This window comes from Ascaphus truei, chromosome 7 (assembly GCF_040206685.1).
Source record: "Ascaphus truei isolate aAscTru1 chromosome 7, aAscTru1.hap1, whole genome shotgun sequence".
NCBI lineage: Eukaryota > Metazoa > Chordata > Amphibia > Anura > Ascaphidae > Ascaphus > Ascaphus truei.
In genome coordinates this window covers 29,316,388-29,336,864 of record NC_134489.1, presented here as the reverse complement: position 1 = coordinate 29,336,864, position 20,477 = coordinate 29,316,388, and the positions used below count along the sequence as shown (strand labels likewise).

General features: G+C 47.1%; 1 protein-coding gene across 3 annotated transcripts; it reads right to left on the bottom strand.

Annotated features, from left to right (window-relative positions):
• Positions 1 to 495: 495 nt before the first annotated feature.
• LOC142498863 (uncharacterized) lies at positions 496 to 20,477 on the bottom strand. 3 transcript variants are annotated; one of them, XM_075607470.1, is made up of 5 exons: positions 20,392 to 20,477; positions 12,234 to 12,318; positions 10,138 to 10,264; positions 9,195 to 9,278; positions 496 to 2,981 (listed from the first exon to the last, which is right to left on the bottom strand). In XM_075607470.1, the coding sequence occupies exons 2-5, from the start codon at positions 12,315 to 12,317 to the stop codon at positions 1,930 to 1,932; spliced, it is 1,347 nt and encodes a 448-aa protein (XP_075463585.1). In that variant the 5' UTR covers position 12,318; positions 20,392 to 20,477; the 3' UTR covers positions 496 to 1,929. The 3 variants fall into 3 exon arrangements, with proteins under 3 accessions (XP_075463585.1, XP_075463586.1, XP_075463587.1); XM_075607471.1 differs by having other exon boundaries at positions 20,373 to 20,395; XM_075607472.1 differs by lacking the exon at positions 9,195 to 9,278.

The following is a 20,477-nucleotide window of genomic DNA, read 5'->3' as shown; positions in this document are numbered from 1 at the left end:
AAAATCTTTCTCAATTCACTGCCAATTACAGTACTTTTTTAATAACACGTTTTGTTTTATTTTTGGTGCCAGTGCGTTATATTGAGTAATGAAGGGAACATTGATAGTTACTTCTGATGAAAAAATTTCTTGATCATTTTTGTTTTTATATGTTACTAAATCTTTCCTATTTAATTTTTTAACTTTGGCATAAGCTCCTTCCAAAATTGAGGTTTTGTATTGTTTTTGTTAATCATAACTGCAGCTGGTTCTTCAAACATAGTATCACTAGAACAGTTACGGAGCGCTGTGGCGTACACTTAGGTGGCAACAAAATATGAAAAAATTGCAGAGTGAATACTTCTACAAACCAGTGTGTGTGGGAGTGAGTGTGTGGGAAGACCACCGGAGTCCCACTACTACTTTATTCTTAGCACTTCCGGCATATACAAAAGGTACCGCGAGTGAACCTTCACTTGGACTATATGTACACACACACACACACACACACGTATATAGTAAGTATAGCGTTTTATTTTTGTTTTCTTACTTACAGCCTTGAGCATAGAAACAAGACTGGATAATTGTAAACAATAATGCTTCATTTATTTAACTGCTTATACAGCTATAAACATATACTGTAGGACATTGTATAAAAATGCTGCACAATTTCACGCACTGGAAAGCAGCTTTACAGAATACCAAATAGAGGGTCAAAATCCAATATGCTGAGAAGTAGGGCAACACACAGTTGATGGTTAGTTGTGCACAATACTGCATCTCAACAAATCTAAAAAGGGGGGCTGGAGGCAGGCAGTATGCTAAAAGTTTTACGTCAATGTGTGCAGCTTGAGTAACCTCTAAGAACATTAGTGTTTTACTGAGGTCATTTTCTCCCAGGCTAACCGACCATGGACTTTCTGGCATTGGAAACAAGTGATCGCTTGTGTATTATTCACACAGTGGTGACCGATCCCATGATGTTGGGAGTGAGTTTTCTTCTGATCCGATTGCACCTACAACTCACTGAAAGACCCCCCTAGTAACAATAGGAAGGTGATTAGGTCCACTAGACATCACTGTCACAACAGTGACGAGAGGTCCATGAACTCAGCCACAAGCGTGCCAGCCACTGGGATATCCAGTGAGAACACAACATGTTAACGGTAATAACGCATGTTAATAGCACAGAAATACTAATGACTATACTATGTTATGCACAATCGCTGATGCATTTACACGTTTTCCTGCAATCTCGGTTTGTCTCCTGCCATACCGTTAAATTCATACTGTAAGCTTTTCAATTAAGGATTTCCTCATCCATTCATTTTTTTTTAAATGTTGGTTATACTGTAGGTTCTGAATGGTCCTATACAATAAAGTGCTGCCTAGAAGCAGAAATGTAATAATAATAATAATAACGCACTTTATAAATAAATATTTGTATCAGTCCTCCCTGTTCTAAAATTAGGTTCTCGCTTTTCCTGGAGGTCGAGTCTCACTCTCAAGACAAAAAGAAGATAGGGCTATAATGAAGCGTCTATCCAGTAAGATCAGATCTTCTCAAGGAAGGGGGGCTTTGTGTACGCATGAAAAAATTAGATAGTAGGACATAATACAGGAATTGCAACAATGTTTCCTGCATGTGTTTTACAGAATACTGCTTATTCCAGTCTACGTTAAAGGCCTTTATTACTTGCACGGAGCCAGAGAACTATTTCTTTTTGAAACGTGCAATGGCTATGCAATCTCCACATGGGACCCTGTTACATCGATCTAAAGCCTCAATTGAAATAGGAACATGGCAGGACTGCAGCTTCAAGTTCAGTTAGGAGTTATGGAGCTGGTAGAGGAAACAGAATGATGAGCCTCTTTTCAGGCCCAGGTAAAGGGAATTCAAATGTATACTTGTGTAAATTGGTATAAGGGATCACATAAGGAAGCATCTGTCTAGATTGGACACACTTCTCCATGAGCTCTCTTCTGGTGTGTAACAAGTTGGGGCCTCTGGGCAAATGTTCTTGGACACTTAGCACATATGTACGGCTTCTCTCCAGTGTGTGTTCGTCTGTGTATAACAAGATGTGTGCTGTGCTTAAATGTTTTCCCACATTCAGTGCAATGGTAGGGCCTCTCTCCTGTATGCGTTCTTTCGTGTGTAATAAGGTGTGAACTGGAAGTAAAGCTTTTTCCGCATTTACTGCAAGCGTAGGGCTTTTCCCCTGTGTGTGTCCTTTGGTGTGTAATAAGATGTGAGCTCTGAGCAAAGCATTTACCACAGTCATTACACACATAGGGCTTCTCTCCTGTGTGAATTCTCTGGTGTACAATTAGATATGTGCTGATGCTAAATGTTTTCCCACATTCAGTACAATGAAACGGTTTTTCACCAGTGTGGATTCTCTGGTGTTTAAGCAATGTTGAGCTATCTGTAAAGCTTTTCCCACAATCTCTGCATGCAAAGGGCCTTGCCAATACATGTGATCTGTTATGTCTAATCAGATTTGAGCGTTGAGTAAAGCATTTACCACACTTTGTGCATTCAAAGAGCGAGACCCCCGTGTGAATCCTCTGGTGTTTAACCAGATATGATCTGTGCGTATAGATTTTTCCACATTCAGAACAAGTAAACGGTCCATTAAGTGTGTCGTTGTTAACATATATTTTCCCACTTCTAAGGTTCCTACAAGTTTGTGTGTTTCTTATTTTGTTAACTCCATAAGATGATTTTCTTCTACATCTTTTAACTTGCAGCTTCTGTATTACTTCTGTCTCTTCAGTCCAGTCATCATAGTACTCTACTGCCACACGGTCTCTTAGATTGTACTGACGGGTGGTGCCAATACTTCCACCTTCAAATGAACTGGATTTCAAAGGCACGTCTCTTAGTGCGATTTTACAGTCTTCATCATAGCTTAGAAAAATATTGTTACCTTCCTTAATCGATCCATCTGGTGTAAACAGAGATGCATAAAATTCATCTGTCTTATAGCTGCAGTCATCTGGAAAGAAAAACACTGTGAGGACCTGTTCAACCAAAAAGTATAAGAATCCAGTAGATACATCGGAGAAATGTAGGATTTTCGTAGTCTATGGCACATTTTAAAGACTACATAGAGTTCTTAATGGATACAGGTGTCTACTACGCTGTGTTATGTTTATCATGTGTTTGCATGGAGAAGACAAGGTTTGGAGGTAGGGTTGCCAGTTGGCTTGCCCAAAAATACTGGACACAATGGGGAAAGGTGCGATGTGCACAAGAATCGTTGGTGGGGAAGAATGTTATTTATTAATGACCTGACTGTTATGTAATTTGTTCTAAATTTCACTACAAGTATTCACCAATTTATATTCTATTTCGAAAAAAAAATCTGGGGAGGAGTCTTGGGAGGATTGTTTTAGGAAATGGAATACGAAATAGTGCAAATTGATGCCTGCTTTGAGTGAAATTTAGAACAAATGATGTAATGGTCAGATAATTTATAAATAACTGACCTGCAGTCATACTGTACATGGCGAGCAATACTGATCTTATTGCTCCTCACACAAATTCCTAGATTGTTGCAACCCTCCTCATCCTCTCTCCACTTGTCCTCTCATGCCCCCATCCCACCTCCCTTCTTCCTCTCACCCCCTAACTTCATCCTCTCTTACCCCCCATCCCTTAATCCTATTACCCCCATCCATTCATCCTCACACCCCCTCCCTTCATCCTCTGTTATCCCCCATCCTTCCATCCTCTCACTCCCCACCCCTCCCTGTCATTATCAGTGCAGTAGCTTTCAAATTTAGACTTCAAAATCCAGCTTTAAATTGCATATTGAATCATGCCATTGAATAAGTAACCTGCTCTGCCTTCTTGGGGATGATTTGTAAGTAAGAAGGGTGCTACAGAGATTGCAATGCTGCTGTGATGAGAGCTGAGTTATGGAGCCTGTCTGAGAATTTACAATGGTGGTTATTTTTAATAGATCTTGAAAATGAGAAGACTGTAAGTATAGTAAAAGAAAAGTGAGGGTGATTGAGCAATTAAACAAAGTTGCCAGTACTGTATGTACCGTCACCACACACACACACACACATATATATATATATATATATATATATATATATATATATATATATATATATATATATATAGCTGTCTCTCACACATACTTATACTCCTTGTTTTTCCATCCCTATACACCAATAGGGACCACATAGTATCCACACACACTTTTAGTTATGCTACTAACTCTCACATTTCCACACCCACCCACACCATGTATATCCGCTCCCACTCCACACACACCTTTTGTAAAGCACTGTATATACTGTGGGCTTTCCATTCATGTTAATTCACACTGTTACACATACACACTCTTTCATCACTTGCTTTCAGGAACCTTTTGACACCTCCAGCCATAAAACACATCCACACCGGGGGAAGGACCAGCGCAGATAACATTCCAATAGACACTGTTTATAGTATAGCTTTTGCTTGCTTCATTCATTGTAACATCGCCGGAAGAAGAGATCAGTGTATCTCGAAAGCTCGCACAAATAAAAGCATTTCGTTAGCCACAGAACGGTATCATCTATTTATTTTTTGATTATTGAAGCTCGGCTAACACGGTACTGATACCTCTACACATATATATATATATATATATATATATATATATATATATATATATATATATATATATATATATATATATATATATATATATATATATATATACACAGTATATATATATATATATAGAATCCAATGAACAGCCGGCACACCATATGAAAGTAAATAAGTTTTGGTGCTTATCCCATAAAGCAATAACAGACCATACGATACCGGTTGCAACACGACATCAAGGGACAGCACACAGGTAAGTAAATCATGAATTTTCTATATTTGATAGAAGACACAAAAACCGACGTTTCGGTCCCCCAGTGGGACCTTTCTCAAGGTGGAGCGAGAGTGACGAAACGCGTCAGGGAGCGTCATTACGTCAGATGCATTGACACTGACGTCATCACCGAGCGCTGGAATGGACTGATCCATGCGCAACTGCTGCAGAAGCCCCTACTACACGGAGCCATCTTCCAGGACTCTATTACAACAGTAATGAATACCATCTGCCCTGGACATCTGTTGGGACTACGATCCTGATACTGCAAGACTGGGACTGCCCCAAGACGCTGCAGACATTTACCGGATGGTGGTGATTATATCACGCAATGCTTGATTTTATTGTACCCTTGTGAGTGCATTTTTCCCCCCCCTTTTCCCCCTCCCCTCATTAAAATACAATTTTACGCTATGGGCGTGCGCTCTCTCTTCCCTTTTTTCCCTATATATATATATATATATATATATATATATATATATATATATATATAGTTAGGTCCGTATATATTTGGACACTGATACAAGTTTTGTTATTTTGGCTGTGTGCCAAAATAAATTCAAGTTACAGTTAAAGAATGAATATGGGCTTAAAGTGCAGTCTATCAGCTTTAATGTGAGGGTATTCACATTCAAATTGGAGAAAGGGTTTAGGAATTACATTTCTTTAATATGTAACCCCCTCTTTTTCAATGGACCAAAAGTAATTGGACAATTGACTCAAAAGCTGTTTCATCAACAGGTGTGGGCTATTCCTTCATTATTTCATCATCAATTAAGCAGGTAAAAGGTTTGGAGTTGGTTCCAGGTGTGGCATTCACATTTGGAAGATTTTGCTGTGAACCCACAACATGCGGTCAAAGGAGCTCTCAATGCAAGTGAAACAGGGCATCCTTAGGCTGCAAAAAAAAAGAAAATCCATCAGAGAGATAGTAGGAACATTAGGAGTGGGCAAATCAACGGTTTGGTACATTCTGAGACAAAAAGAACGCACTGGTGAGCTCTGCAACACAAAAAGGCCTGGACGTCCACAGAAGACAACAGTGGTGGATGATTGTAGGATCCTTTCCATGGTAAAGAAAAATCCCTTCACAACATCCAGCTAAGTGAAGAACACTCTCCAGGAGGTAGGCATATCATTATTCAAGTCTACCATAAAGAGAAGACTTCACGAGAGCAAATACAGAGGGTTCACCACAAGGTGCAAACCATTCATAAGCCTCAAGAATAGAAAGGCCAGATTAGACTTTGCCAAACAATATCTAAAAAAGCCAGCCCAGTTCTAGAGCAGCATTCTTTGGACAGATGAAACTAAGATCAAGTTGTAACAGAATGATGGGAAGAAAAAAGTATGGAGAAGGCTTGGAACGGCTCATGATCCGAAGCATATCACATCATCTGTAAAACACGGTAGATGCAGTGTGATGGCATGGGCATGCATGGCTGACAATGGCACGGGGTCACTAGTGTTTATTGATGATGTGACAGAAGACAGAAGCAGCCGGATGAATTCTGAAGTGTATAGGGATATATTGTCTGCTCAGATTCAGCCAAATTCAGCGAAGTTGATTGGACGGCGCTTCACTTTACAGATGGACAATGACCCAAAACATACAGTGAAAGCAACCCAGGAGTTTTTTTAAGGCAAAGAAGTGGAATATACTGCAATGGCTGAGTCAATCACCTGATCTCAACCCGATCGAGCATGCATTTCACTTACTGAAGACAAAACTTAAGGCAGAAAGACCCACGAACAAACAACTGAAGACAGCTGCAGTAAAGGCCTGGCAAAGCATCACAAAAGAGGAAACCCAGCGTTTGGTGATGTCCATGCGTTCCAGACTTCAAACAGTCATTGCCTGCATTTTATTTATGATTGTTTTAATTTGTCCAATTACTTTTGAGCCCCTGAAATAAGGAGACTGTGTATGAAAATGGTTGCAATTCCTAAACGTTTCATACGATATTTTTGTTCAACCCCTTGAATTAAAGCTGAAAGTCTGCACTTCTATTGCATCTTTGTCGTTTCATTTCAAATCCATTGTGATGGTGTACAGAGCCAAAATTTTGAAAATTGTGTCAGTGTCCAATTATTTCCGGACCTAACTGTACATACACATATATATATATATATATATATATATATGCAAATATAACTGTATGCTCATCTGCATGTCTTAGGCAGGTCTGCAACCCCGCCTATACATATACATATACACACACATATATATATACACACATATATATATATATATATATATACACACACACACACACACACTGAGACACAAACACACTGAGACATTCACTCACTCACACGCATACACAGACAGGACACAGGGCACAGATAGATACACACAGACACACACACACATAATGAGACAAAACATACACTCACTGAGATACACACACACCGAGACATAAACTCACTCACACTCACACACACTCAGGACACAGGTAGAAAGACACACACTGAGACACAGACACACATAGACAGACACAGCCTCATCTCTCTGCTGAATGCATTTCCTCCGCTCTTTGGCCCCACGCCCCAGGCTCCTGCCACCTCCTGATTGGTTGCTGCTGTGTAATTCAGCCAATCAGAAGCTGCTCAGCCCCCTAGCAGCAGCCCTACTCTATCCCATGTCTGGTATCAATCTCTCATATTTTACCGGACAGGGGAACCAAATACCGGACATCTGGCAACCCTATAAGGGCTCTGTACATGCTACAATGTACATAGTCCTTTCTTGCATCAACTGTAGGTGGTGGAATATTAATTTAGAAGGCTGGTTACACCCCAATCAAGAAAAGCTTTGATGTGAATGTTTTCATGTTAGTAGAAGTTAGTTATGGGTACACTTGAGGGGACTTGGCACCCATACTACAGCTGCATTGATGGTTAGCTGTGTGAGACGTTATAAGTAAAGTCTAGAAAGCAGGCACTCATGTATAAATTGTGTGGAGGAGTGTGACGATCAGGGGTAATCTGGCCTGTAATAAATGGGTTATACCCGGCTAGTTACCCCTAATTTGTGTGGGAAGAGAAAGGGTTAATGTATAATGTACTATGTATGTGTGTTCCAATGTACTTTTATTCCCTGTGAATTCAATTCCCAAGTCTAGTTAAGCAGGCAAATGAGGTAAAGTGTTTTGTGATCTATGGGTAAGCACTGTGATGTAATTTGCGAGTCAGCCCTGCAAAGTGTTCAAGGGATTATGTGACTGTATGTAATAATTTCTCAGATAGCAGACTTGTAATGGGATTTGCATGTGAGTTACATTTGTATAGAGGGGTCTCTGATTTAATCAGGTGAGGTTCCTGCAGATAAAGGTGCATTGAAGGTGAGCTGCGAGCTTCAGGAGCCCTGACATCAAAGGGCATCCAGTGGCTTTGTTGCCAAGGTGTCTGGAGATATTCAGGACTATCAAGCTGCAGAGCCAGAAGGAGTGGGGATGGGCCAGATAACATTAAGTATCTGCCATCAACCCCTCCTATGGGTTAGACAATGCCCAGCCATTCAGCCCTAGACTTGGTGTTGCCGGGGGGAGGGGAGGGAGGGCACTCCTGCTTCCTCTCAGTGTTCCTTGCCTGTTTGTGATGGGAATTAAAACCCTATAAAGAGGCAGGTTGCACCAACCCCAGAGTTGTAGAGTGTTCGCTGTTTGTAGTTGGTGGTTCGTGACTCTAATCCAGCAAGGGAGAATTGCTAGCCAGTGTTATTCTTGGATACTTCACCCTGTTATTTTACCGCAAGTGTTATTTTCAAGTGTCATTTGTGTTACAGTGTTGTGTTTGCCTGAAAGGGAATAAATCTTCCGTTTATTTTATCATTTTGTCCTGTTCAATCAGTGCCCAGTATATTCGGCGTGAATTAGGTCTGGTCTACTGTGACAAGGAGATACAGGGTATCACACCCCAATTCAGGGTTAACTGCCATTCAAGTCAATGGCAGATAACGTTAGATCGGAGGAACCCAGCATCAGTGCTCAGCGAGTCTCAGGCAATGTGTTTTACCGGTGCCTTGACGTTGCAGTCTGAATTGAGACGTATATCAAAATGCACCACTAAAAGCAACTACAACTTGGATACAAGAATGCCGTTTTATGAACTGTTTGTTTTCACATTGCGTAATAACTATGGCTTTCATACATTAATAAAGGCCTTAATTTCAATAATACTAAGCTAAATCAGGTTTGAGAATCAGTGGCCCTTAATATATGTTGTGAATCTGTCTTCCCGTACTAGAGAAGGTTTTAGTCCTCTTCAGTTAATGGAGCTAAACTGTTCTTCACAGCATACTGAATAGGAGTCACTGTTACTCGCCTATGGTAAGTTTCTTGTGACTTAAACACAGATCCTCTCCTCGCTCAATGCTTGATACTAGGTTTGGTTTTTCATCCAGATTACCTGTATTGAGAGATAATTGAGGCATCAAATCACCCAGATGTAACCCCTCAAACATGTCACTGGCATTAGAACTCATCGGTTCTTTCAAGGACCGTCCAGTTAAAGCATGTGTCTAACATTATTTGTTTCTTGTTTTTTCATTTCTACGTAAAATGGCCAAAGCCTGCAGTATTCACATGGCAACGCCTGCTGCTTATTGTAGCTGCCTCACCAGGCAGTACAGAGCTGTTTTATAAGCAGAGACGGCTATCAGAGAAACTATCTTATACTGAGCTTGTCAAAGATTTTTTTTGAAGTCTAATGATGCGTCTAAGTAAGAGGAGCTTAACGGCCATCTCAAATTTATGTTCTCCTCCTCACCTTCAACACGCATCTGCTCGTCACTACATCTCAGCTTTCATTTCCCACTATTCCACTGCTCATCTCCTGCACCCTGCTCATAACGTCTCTTTTCCCGCGCTGCCATCTCTACTGCTCTAATCTAAAACTTGTTTCCCTCTCTGCCCCCTATCTGTGGATCTTCCTCAGGCTTCGTATATCCAAAGCACCATCTCACCTCACCTTCAAATTAAAAACTTCTAAATGAAGAATTTCAGTAGCCTTCACTCATCCCAACTTCTCCCTTCACACAGAGAGGCACTTACCCACCCCACTTGTCTTTCTGTTCTCTACATTTAGCTGTTTATGTAAACTCCTCATATTTACTTTCCATAATAGAACAAAGTAAAGTAACCATTCACCTATAGATACAAAATTCCATGAACACGCAGGATATTAGCTAAAGCATTATGTTTTGACCCAGTTGCTGCCAGGACTTGGAAAAGTAGTATTCTGTACTTCCTAGCACCATTAGACTTACCCAGTGAGCTGATGGTCTGATAATTCTCCATCATCACATTCCTGTAAAGCTCCTTCTGTCCTTCCTCTAAATATTCCCATTCCTCTTCAGAGAAATAGACAGCGACATCATCAAACCCTATGGGAATCTGAAATATAAATGCCCAAACTTAATTCAACGGTGGGGTTTGCAAACCCCTCAGGGTTCGTGAGGAGCCTTGAAGGCGTTCTCCCCAAAAAAATTTGTCTGGCAAGCAGTAAAGCAGGTTCCAGAGCCATGTGGGGATTGGGCACATAGTAAGGAACCAAACTGCACCGTAGAGTGTGTGGCATAGCTGTCAAGCAGGAGCTTCCAAAGTCACACCCCACAGTACTTTGCATCCGCAGCAGCAAAGCATTGTGGGGCATGACTTTGGAAGCGAGAGACCAAATTACAAGTGGGCCCATTCGCTTACATGTACCTAAGCTGTGCGTGGTGAAACTAATTGTACCTGTAACGATCACTGGGAAAATATGCCAAAGGCCTATATATAGTCTAAGTGACTCATATTTATAAAGAATATAGATAAAATATATAGTAATGTGATAAATAATTTGTCATATTGGATGTAGCATTGGGGCCTTTTTGTTTCATGACCTGAGAACAAAGGGTTATTTCCTGGTGTTAACCTTAACGCTCCTCAGTGATGAATATAATAATAAAGCCAAATTTATCAGGAGTAAAACCTGGTTCATGTTATGTTATTTGCTGCAGTAAATACTGCATTACTATAAACATGTGTTAACTTAGGTTAACACCACATTAAATAGGCTAACAGCGCTTAGCGAGTCTAGCCCAGGGGTGCGCACAGTGGAGGGCGCGCCCCCCAAGGGGGTACAGGAGATTTTCCAGGGGGGGCGCGGTGGCTACAGAGATCTTGTGCCCTCCCCAAGATATTTAAATTAAATGCCGGGGGACCGCGCAGAGCCTCTGCAGCTTCTCCTACCTGGTCTTTGGCGATGCGTCGCCATGGTAACTCGACGTCAAGTGACGCCGCGGGTCACGTGACGTCAAGATGCCATGGCAACATGATGTCACATGACCACTTTGCGCACCCCTGGTCTAGGCCATAGTGTTCTCATTAGGGGCTCAGCGTACCAGTGTAAAGCCAATGCAGCTGTGTTTGTCCTGGAAAAGTGTAGACTGTGATCCCTTTTAATGGACCAACAAGTTATTTTTAGCTGTAATAAAGGAGTTATTTGTAGATGTTATAACATGTACAGAGCTTTTTATTGTTGGTGTATAAACTGCCAACATACTATGAGCGCGGTAGAATGAGACAACAGATTGATATAAATTACATGCTGGATGAAATAAGGACAAACAGATACAACAGGTAATGTTAGAATCGAGATCTCTCATGAGCAGGGTCCTCATTACCTGTTATATCTGTTTGCACTTGTTTGTCCTTCCTTCATTCCGCATGTAATTTATATCACTCCGTTCCCTTATTCTACCGCGCTGCAGAATATGTTGGCAGTTTATAAATAATAATAATAATAATAATAATAATACACACAAAGAAGAGACTAGTATGTACGCAGTACTGATTAGTATCTCCATCTCTTGCCAAGCCGGCATAATTCACCCCATTGTCACTGTCATACCGCTGTAGGTAAGGATTCTGGGTAGTAACTTGCAACTAGCCTTCCAGTAGGCTTGAGTTCTATTTTCCTGTCCCTTCATTACATCCATTTTAAAGCTTTTCCATGTTGCATTGAACAACTTGTATATCTAAGCCTGGAACATGGAAGTGTAGAGTCAATACACCCACAGGCAACTACTTCACCACTTTGCACCCAGTCTGAGCTTGGTCAATAGCTCTGTCTGCCTTATTACTTCTAGCAACAATGCAATTACAGTAGGATATGGTGGGTAAAAAGGTGACATAAGCACTCTACCATACAAAGTCGTTTGTGGCTGAGACATAAAAATGTTGCCTGGTTTGCAATCCTGAAGATGGCAATAGGACAGGAGTATCATTCTGCTTTGTGGGACCATTACTTCTGTACAGTCAGTCATACTGCTGATCTACAGCCAGAAGCTGTGTAGGAAAAATATGATAGAGACATAATTACCTTCACATCCTCAGTGGCCCTTTTACCAAGAGGTTTGATCTTTGAGGTCTTCTCTCCAACAGGTACTTTCTGTAACTTAGGCATCCTGGGATGCAGGAACATACATTAGTATATATGTACTAATAGGTTATCTGTGAAGCAACATCCCTCATAGAACACATTTGTACAAGTATCAGGTAAAACGGAGATGATAATATACTTTGTTTAAGACCAGAGTCCTTACATTTCTGATAGTGTGTCTATATCTGAAATCTGTGATTACGTCAAAGTATTATGTGTAATGCACATTGTAATTTATGAGCAAACACTATGGGTGATCAATGATCCCTCTCTCTGCCACCTTGAAGTTGTGCCTTAACTTTTCTACCACGTCTATATACATATCTATATTTCTCTTTATAACAGATCTATTTCTTTCCAAGCAGGCAAGGCAGTATACAGGTGTATGTATTATACTGTATACAAACATACAAACTCACACACATACAGATGTATGTATATGTTTATAGAACCAGGAAGACCAGAGAGAAGGTTGCATGTCAAGTCGGGGATAATGACGATATGTGTGAGTGCTTTGGTTGTAGAGCGACGGAGTAAAGGGAGGATTCAGGCAATGCTGTGAAGGGAAAATGGGCAAGATTGTGCAACAGCACAAAATGTGAGAGAAGAACTACAGATCATCGTCAAGAAGCAGGTGGGAAGGTGGGAAGGTGGGAAGGTGGGCCAAGAAGCCGATGTGGGCGGGAGGGCGAAGGAACCGATGAGGGGGGGGGAGGGTTGAGAAGCGGATGGGAGGGCGGGGAAAGAAGCGGATGAGAGGGCGGGGAAAGAAGCGGATGAGAGGGCGGGGAAAGAAGCGGATGAGGATGGGGGAGCGGGGTAAGAAGCGGATGAGGATGGGGGAGCGGGGTAAGAAGCGGATGAGGGTGGGAGGGCGGGGCAAGAAGCGGATGAGGGTGGGAGGGCGGGGCGAGAAGCGGATGAAGGTGGGGCGAGAAGAGGATGAGAGTGGGAGGAGGGGGGCGACAAGCGGATGAGGGTGGGAGGAGGGGGCGACAAGCGGATGAGGGTGGGAGGATGGGGCGACTAGCGGATGAGGGTGGGAGGATGGGGCGACTAGCGGATGAGGGTGGGAGAAGGGGGCGACAAGCGGATGAGGGTGGGAGGAGGGGGCGACAAGCGGATGGGAGTGGGAGGATTGGGCGACAAGCGGATGAGGGTGGGAGGATTGGGCGACAAGCGCATGAGGGTGGGAGGAGGGGGCTGTGACGGTAAAAGGGTTAACCAGGCTCACAAATAAAGGTTAAGCCCACTTGGTTAACCCTGATCCATGTGTTGAGCTCTTAGAGTGTCAGCTCTTGGACCCAGATGTCAGAAATGCATTACTGTGACTGTGTGCAAATTATGCGACATTGAGTTTCAGGGTGGGTTTGCCGGAGAAAATGTTTACAGAATGTCTATGTATCGGGGTTCCAGAGTTCTGGAATACCCCAAAACGTGGATCCGGGAATCGAGTGAGATTCTCAGATACAGCCAAGCACATTGCTCCGGGCAAACTCTGAATGTTCACCTCCAGGATTCCTGCTGCAGCATCATCCAGACAAGGTAAACGGGCATGAAGGGGTTAATACATACCTGCAACCATACAGGGGGTCCCTAGTATAAAGAGGGGTTCCTAGTATAAGGAGGGGTGCCCAGATACATGGCCAGGTACCCTGAACCTGGTATAGGGGTTCAGAGGTTGCTCCAGCTATATGATAAAGCTGAGAGTGGTTTTTGTGTGTAAAAAAGTTTACAAGTTATTTCTAGAATGTGCGAAGTATGAGGCTAGTGAGTGTAGGCAATATGTACCCTTACCAATCCCTGACACCAGAACAGGGACTTACACATTTTTATCACACAAAATACTGGACGGTATATTTTATTACAGGGTTATATTTAATAGGTATATGTACTGATAACCTGTGAATGAACTATGGGATTTAAAGTCATGGATTCCAAGCGACCAGATGGCTACCAAGCTTGGTGCCTATGGGTCTGTGCGGAGTCCAGACTTGAAAGCCTCAGGGATGCTAAGGTGTTAGAACAGGAGGGGCACTGCAGTTCTGCTTGAGTACCCGCATCCTGGGCTAACACAGGGCTATCCGGCCACCATTTGCCAGAACCCAGACTCTGTGGAGCCTGGAGCCACGGGGGCTCTGTATGCAAAGAGGCAGAGGTGCCAGGTTGGCGTATGCCCCTTTGCAGAACGAGAATAGGTGCCCACCCGGCTTTACAATACCGGCAAATCGGTGATTGGCTGGCAAGAAAATTCCCACGCTCTGATAGGCTGTAGAGGTTTGTGACTGGGACACTGAAACCCATAAGGAGCCTAGCAGCCAATCAGAAGAGGTGATTCCAAGCGCCAAAACAACAGCGGCAAATTCAAAGATGATCTGTGCTGAATAGACGCGAGCCGGCTTCAAAGATTTTGACTCAAATTTTTTTCTAAGTCCCGCTTTTTGAGAACGTCGCGGTCACAGCTGGCATTGCATGCCGAAATCAGTTCCAGGACTTTCGTGAATACCTCCCAGTCATTGGAAAGGGCTCCTACAGAGGTTATTTTTGGGAATTTTGTTTAAAGGACAAGTTTATTCGTTAGCCCAGTTCCCAGTAAGTGTGTTAACCGTGCAAATTGTGTTACATTGTGTGTATGTCTTTTCCTGAAATAAATTACAATTTATTTTACCTCCTTGCTTTGCTCAATCATATGATCCTGGAATAAAAAAGGTGTTGTTAAACCTGGTCTCCCGTGACAGGGGCGAGATGCGGATGAGGGTGAGAGGGCGAGATGCGGATGAGGGTGGGAAGGCGGGGCGAGATGCGGATGAGGGTGAGAGGGCGAGATGCGGATGAGGGTGGGAAGGCGGGGCGAGATGCGGATGAGGGTGGGAGGGCGGGGCGAGATGCGGATGAGGGTGGGAGGGCGGGGCGAGATGCGGATGAGGGTGGGAGGGGGTGTGATGCGGATGAGGGTGGGAGGGGGGGTGATGCGGATGAGGGTGGGAGGGCGGGCGAGATGCGGATGAGGGTGGGGGGGCGGGGCAAAATGCGGATGAGGGTGGGAGGGCGGGGCGAGATGCGGATGAGGGTGGAAGGGCGGGGCGAGATGTGGATGAGGGTGGGAGGGTGGGGGGAGATGCGGATGAGGGTGGGAGGGCGGGGAGAGATGCGGATGAGGGTGGGAGGGCGGGGCGAGATGCAGATGAGGGGGCGAGATGCAGATGAGGGTGGGAGGGCGGGGGGAGATGCAGATGAGGGTGGGAGGGGGGGGTGATGCGGATGAGGGTGGGAGGGGGGGTGATGCGGATGAGGGTGGGAGGGCGAGCGAGATGCTGATGAGGGTGGGAGGGTGGGGCGAAATGCGGATGAGGGTGGGAGGGCGGGGCGAGATGCGGATGAGGGTGGGAGGGCGGGGCGAGATGCGGATGAGGGTGGGAGGGCGGGACGAGATGCGGATGAGGGTGGGAGGGGGGGGCGAGATGCGGATGAGGGAGGGAGGGCGAGATGCGGATGAGGGTGGGAGGGCGGGGCGAGATGCGGATGAGGGTGGGAGGGCGGGGCGAGATGCGGATGAGGGTGGGGGGGTGAGATGCGGATGAAAGTGGGGGGGCGAGATACGGATGAGGGTGGGGGGGCGGGGCGAGATGCGGATGAGGGTGGGAGGGCGGGGCTAGATGTGGATGAGGGTGGGAGGGCGAGATGCGGATGAGGGTGGGAGGGCGGGGCGAGATGCGGATGAGGGTGGGAGGGCGGGGCTAGATGCGGATGAGGGTGGGAGGGCGGGGCGAGATGCGGATGAGGGTGGGAGGGCGGGGCGAGATGCGGATGATGGTGGGAGGGCGGGGCGATATGCGGATGAGGGTGGGAGGGCGGGGCGAGATGCGGATGAGGGTGGGAGGGCGGGGCGAGATGCGGATGAGTGTGGGAGGGCGGGGCAAGATGCGGATGAGGGAGGATTAAGAAGCAGATGAGGGTGGGCGGGGTAAGAAGCAAATGGGGGAGCAGCAGGTGAGCAGGGGAGAATGGGGGAGAAGCAGTTTGGTTAGGGGAGCGTATGGGGTGAAGAAGTTGAGGGGGAGAAGCAGGTGAAGAGGGAAGCGTGTGAGAGGAGAAGCAGGTGAGGAGAGCATGTGAGGTGGAGGGAGAAGCAGGAGGGGAGGGGGGAGCATGTGAGGTGAAGGGAGAAGCAGGAGGGGAGGGGGAGCGTGTGAGGTGAAGGGAGAAGCAGGAGGGGAGGGAGGAGCGTGTGAGGTGAAGGGAGGAGCGTGTGAGGTGAAGGGAGGAGCAGGAGAGGAGGGGGGAGCGTGTGAGGTGAAGGGAGGAGCAGGAGAGGAGGGAGGAGCAGGAGAGGAGGGAGGAGCAGGAGAGGAGGGAGGAGGAGCAGGAGAGGAGGGGGAGGAGCAGGAGAGGAGGGGGAGGAGCAGGAGAGGAGGGGGAGGAGCAGGAGAGGAGGGGGAGGAGCAGGAGAGGAGGGGAGGAGCAGGAGAGGAGGGGGGAGGAGCAGGAGAGGAGGGGGGAGGAGCAGGAGAGGAGGGGGGAGGAGCAGGAGAAGAGGGGGGAGGAGCAGGAGAGGAGGGGGGAGGAGCAGGAGAGGAGGGGGGAGGAGCAGGAGAAGAGCGGGGAGGAGCAGGAGAGGAGGGGGGAGGAGCAGGAGAGGAGGGGGAGGAGCAGGAGAGGAGGGGGGAGGAGCAGGAGAGGAGGGGGGAGGAGCAGGAGAGGAGGGGTGAGCATGTGAGGTGAAGGGAGAAGCAGGAGAGGAGGGGGGAGAAGCAGGAGAGGAGGGGGGAGAAGCAGGAGAGGAGGGGGGAGAAGCAGGAGAGGAGGGGGGAGAAGCAGGAGAGGAGGGGGGAGAAGCAGGAGAGGAGGGGGAGAAGCAGGAGAGGAGGGGGGAGAAGCAGGAGAGGAGGGGGGTGAAGCAGGAGGGGAGGGGGAGAAGCAGGAGAGGAGGGGGGAGAAGCAGGAGAGGAGGGGGGAGAAGCAGGAGGGGAGGAGGGAGCGTGTGAGGTGAAGGGAGGAGCAGGAGAGGAGGGGGGAGCGTGTGAGGTGAAGGGAGGAGCAGGAGAGGAGGGGGGAGCGTGTGAGGTGAGGGGAGGAGCAGGAGAGGAGGGAGGAGGAGCAGGAGAGGAGGGAGGAGGAGCAGGAGAGGAGGGAGGAGGAGCAGGAGAGGAGGGAGGAGGAGCAGGAGAGGAGGGGGAGGAGCAGGAGAGGAGGGGGGAGGAGCAGGAGAGGAGGGGGGAGGAGCAGGAGAGGAGGGGGGAGGAGCAGGAGAGGAGGGGGGAGGAGCAGGAGAGGAGGGGGAGGAGCAGGAGAGGAGGGGGGAGGAGCAGGAGAGGAGGGGGGAGGAGCAGGAGAGGAGGGGGGAGGAGCAGGAGAGGAGGGGGGAGGAGCAGGAGAGGAGGGGGGAGGAGCAGGAGAGGAGGGGGGAGGAGCAGGAGAGGAGGAGCAGGAGAGGAGGGGGGAGGAGCAGGAGAGGAGGGGGGAGGAGCAGGAGAGGAGGGGGGAGGAGCAGGAGAGGAGGGGGGAGGAGCAGGAGAGGAGGGGGGAGGAGCAGGAGAGGAGGGGGGAGGAGCAGGAGAGGAGGAGGGAGCATGTAAGGTGAAGGGAGAAGCAGGAAGGAGGAGGGAGCATGTAAGGTGAAGGGAGAAGCAGGAGAGGAGGGGGGAGAAGCAGGAGAGGAGGGGGGAGAAGCAGGAGAGGAGGGGGGAGAAGCAGGAGAGGAGGGGGGAGAAGCAGGAGAGGAGGGGGGAGAAGCAGGAGAGGAGGGGGAAGAAGCAGGAGAGGAGGGGGAGAAGCAGGAGAGGAGGGGGAGAAGCAGGAGAGGAGGGGGGAGAAGCAGGAGAGGAGGGGGGAGAAGCAGGAGAGGAGGGGGGAGGAGCAGGAGAGGAGGGGGGAGGAGCAGGAGAGGAGGGGGGAGGAGCAGGAGAGGAGGGGGGAGGAGCAGGAGAGGAGGGGGGAGGAGCAGGAGAGGAGGGGGGAGGAGCAGGAGAGGAGGGGGAGGAGCAGGAGAGGAGGGGGGAGGAGCAGGAGAGGAGGGGGGAGGAGCAGGAGAGGAGGGGGGAGGAGCAGGAGAGGAGGGGGGAGGAGCAGGAGAGGAGGGGGGAGGAGCAGGAGAGGAGGAGCAGGAGAGGAGGGGGGAGGAGCAGGAGAGGAGGGGGGAGGAGCAGGAGAGGAGGGGGGAGGAGCAGGAGAGGAGGGGGGAGGAGCAGGAGAGGAGGGGGGAGGAGCAGGAGAGGAGGAGGGAGCATGTAAGGTGAAGGGAGAAGCAGGAAGGAGGAGGGAGCATGTAAGGTGAAGGGAGAAGCAGGAGAGGAGGGGGGAGAAGCAGGAGAGGAGGGGGGAGAAGCAGGAGAGGAGGGGGGAGAAGCAGGAGAGGAGGGGGGAGAAGCAGGAGAGGAGGGGGGAGAAGCAGGAGAGGAGGGGGAGAAGCAGGAGAGGAGGGGGAGAAGCAGGAGAGGAGGGGGGAGAAGCAGGAGAGGAGGGGGGAGAAGCAGGAGAGGAGGGGGGAGGAGCAGGAGAGGAGGGGGGAGGAGCAGGAGAGGAGGGGGGAGGAGCAGGAGAGGAGGGGGGAGGAGCAGGAGAGGAGGGGGGAGGAGCAGGAGAGGAGGGGGGAGGAGCAGGAGAGGAGGGGGGAGGAGCAGGAGAGGAGGGGAGGAGCAGGAGAGGGAGGAGGGGGCGCGTGTGAGGTGAAGGGAGAAGCAGGCGAGGAGGGGGGAGCGTGTGAGGTGAAGGGCGAAGCAGGTGAGTAGAGGGAGCATGTTTGGGGAGAAGCAGGGGAGGGAGTGTGTGAAGGGCGAAGCAGGTGAGTAGAGGGAGCATGTTTGGGGAGAAGTAGGGGAGGGAGTGTGTGAAGGGAGAAGCAGGGGAGGGAGTGTGTGAAGGGAGAAGCAGGGGAGGGAGTGTGTGAAGGGAGAAGCAGGGGAGGGAGTGTGTGAAGGGAGAAGCAGGGGAGGGAGTGTGTGAAGGGAGAAACAGGTAAGGAGAGGGAGTTTGTGAAGGGAGAAGCAGGTGAGGAGAGGGAGTGTGTGTAAGGAGAGGGAGTGTGTGGAAGGAGAGGGAGCGTATTAGGGGAGAAGCAGGTGAGGAGCGGAAGCAGGTGACGGATCATTTGTCATCCTGAAATATTTTGTTTACTTTATTCTACTATGAAACTGAAAACACTGCATTTTCTTCATTGCCGCGTTTAAGATTTTTTTTAGGACTCTAATAATGTTTGGATCCCATGTTATCACACTGTATGCCTGCAAAATCTGCACATCCTTTCACTACACACCTGAGCACTGAAACCCAAGACATTGTACCCCACTCTTTTATATATTCTGTACTCTTGGCCTGACACTGGCATTTTCGCAGCACAATCTTGTAATTTTACGCACGCATAATAACGCTCCTTATTCCAGGATACCCGAACAGTTTCGCATTTTACCCAACAGTATCCCATAACATTTGCAATTGATATCATGCACCTACTTGTCCGAGTTCAACACATCAGTGTGTTTTTCTATAACATTTAACAAACGTTATAATTCTGGACATAAGACATTTTAATACCCATTTGGTTCCCATCCTCATCTCAATATTTCATTCATCATTCCAAAATGGTGTCTACATTTTTCCCATTATAGAAACTCTGAGGTATTATTTTTTAAAAACATTTTTTTTAAAGCCTAAAATACATGCATAATACATACATATGAAAATTGTGAACATCGATATATCTACATAAAACATGATGGATAATACATTGAATATAAAAATACTATATATAGCAACATAATGAACTACATATATATATAAAGATATATAGTGTGTATTTAGATGTATTTTTGTTACACCTCTAAAACATCAGTTTATTTAATTATTTCACAGATTAAAATTCTCTGATGCAAGAATTGAACATTGATCTATCAACAATGCATGAAGCCCCTAAATCACTGCAACAAAGAAGCTGCCTGATCTCTGCAACAAAGACCAATTCCCTCCAGCATCTCGTCTTTCATGTTAAATCGCTAACCTCTGTTGTGCAAATAAGATACAAAAAACAAACAAGATGATGTTTGTTAACGAGACTTTTGCTACTTTGATTCTGTATTTTGTCACCTTAAACATGCCCCCCTACCTTACACAGCAGAGGCCCCTTCTATATTTAACAAGTAGGTGGGGGGGTGTTTAAATGGTCACTCAAAAGATGTGCGCACACGAGGT

Bases quoted from the DNA above. Each gene is read 5' to 3' on its own strand.
- LOC142498863 (XM_075607470.1), bottom strand. From the start codon at position 12,317: ATGCCTAAGTTACAGAAAGTACCTGTTGGAGAGAAGACCTCAAAGATC. The intron at 9,279-10,137 runs GTAAGTCTAATG...CTCTCAATACAG, and splicing joins TCAGACCATCAGCTCACTGG to GTAATCTGGATGAAAAACCA. The intron at 2,982-9,194 runs GCGAGTAACAGT...TTTTCTTTCCAG, and splicing joins TCACAAGAAACTTACCATAG to ATGACTGCAGCTATAAGACA.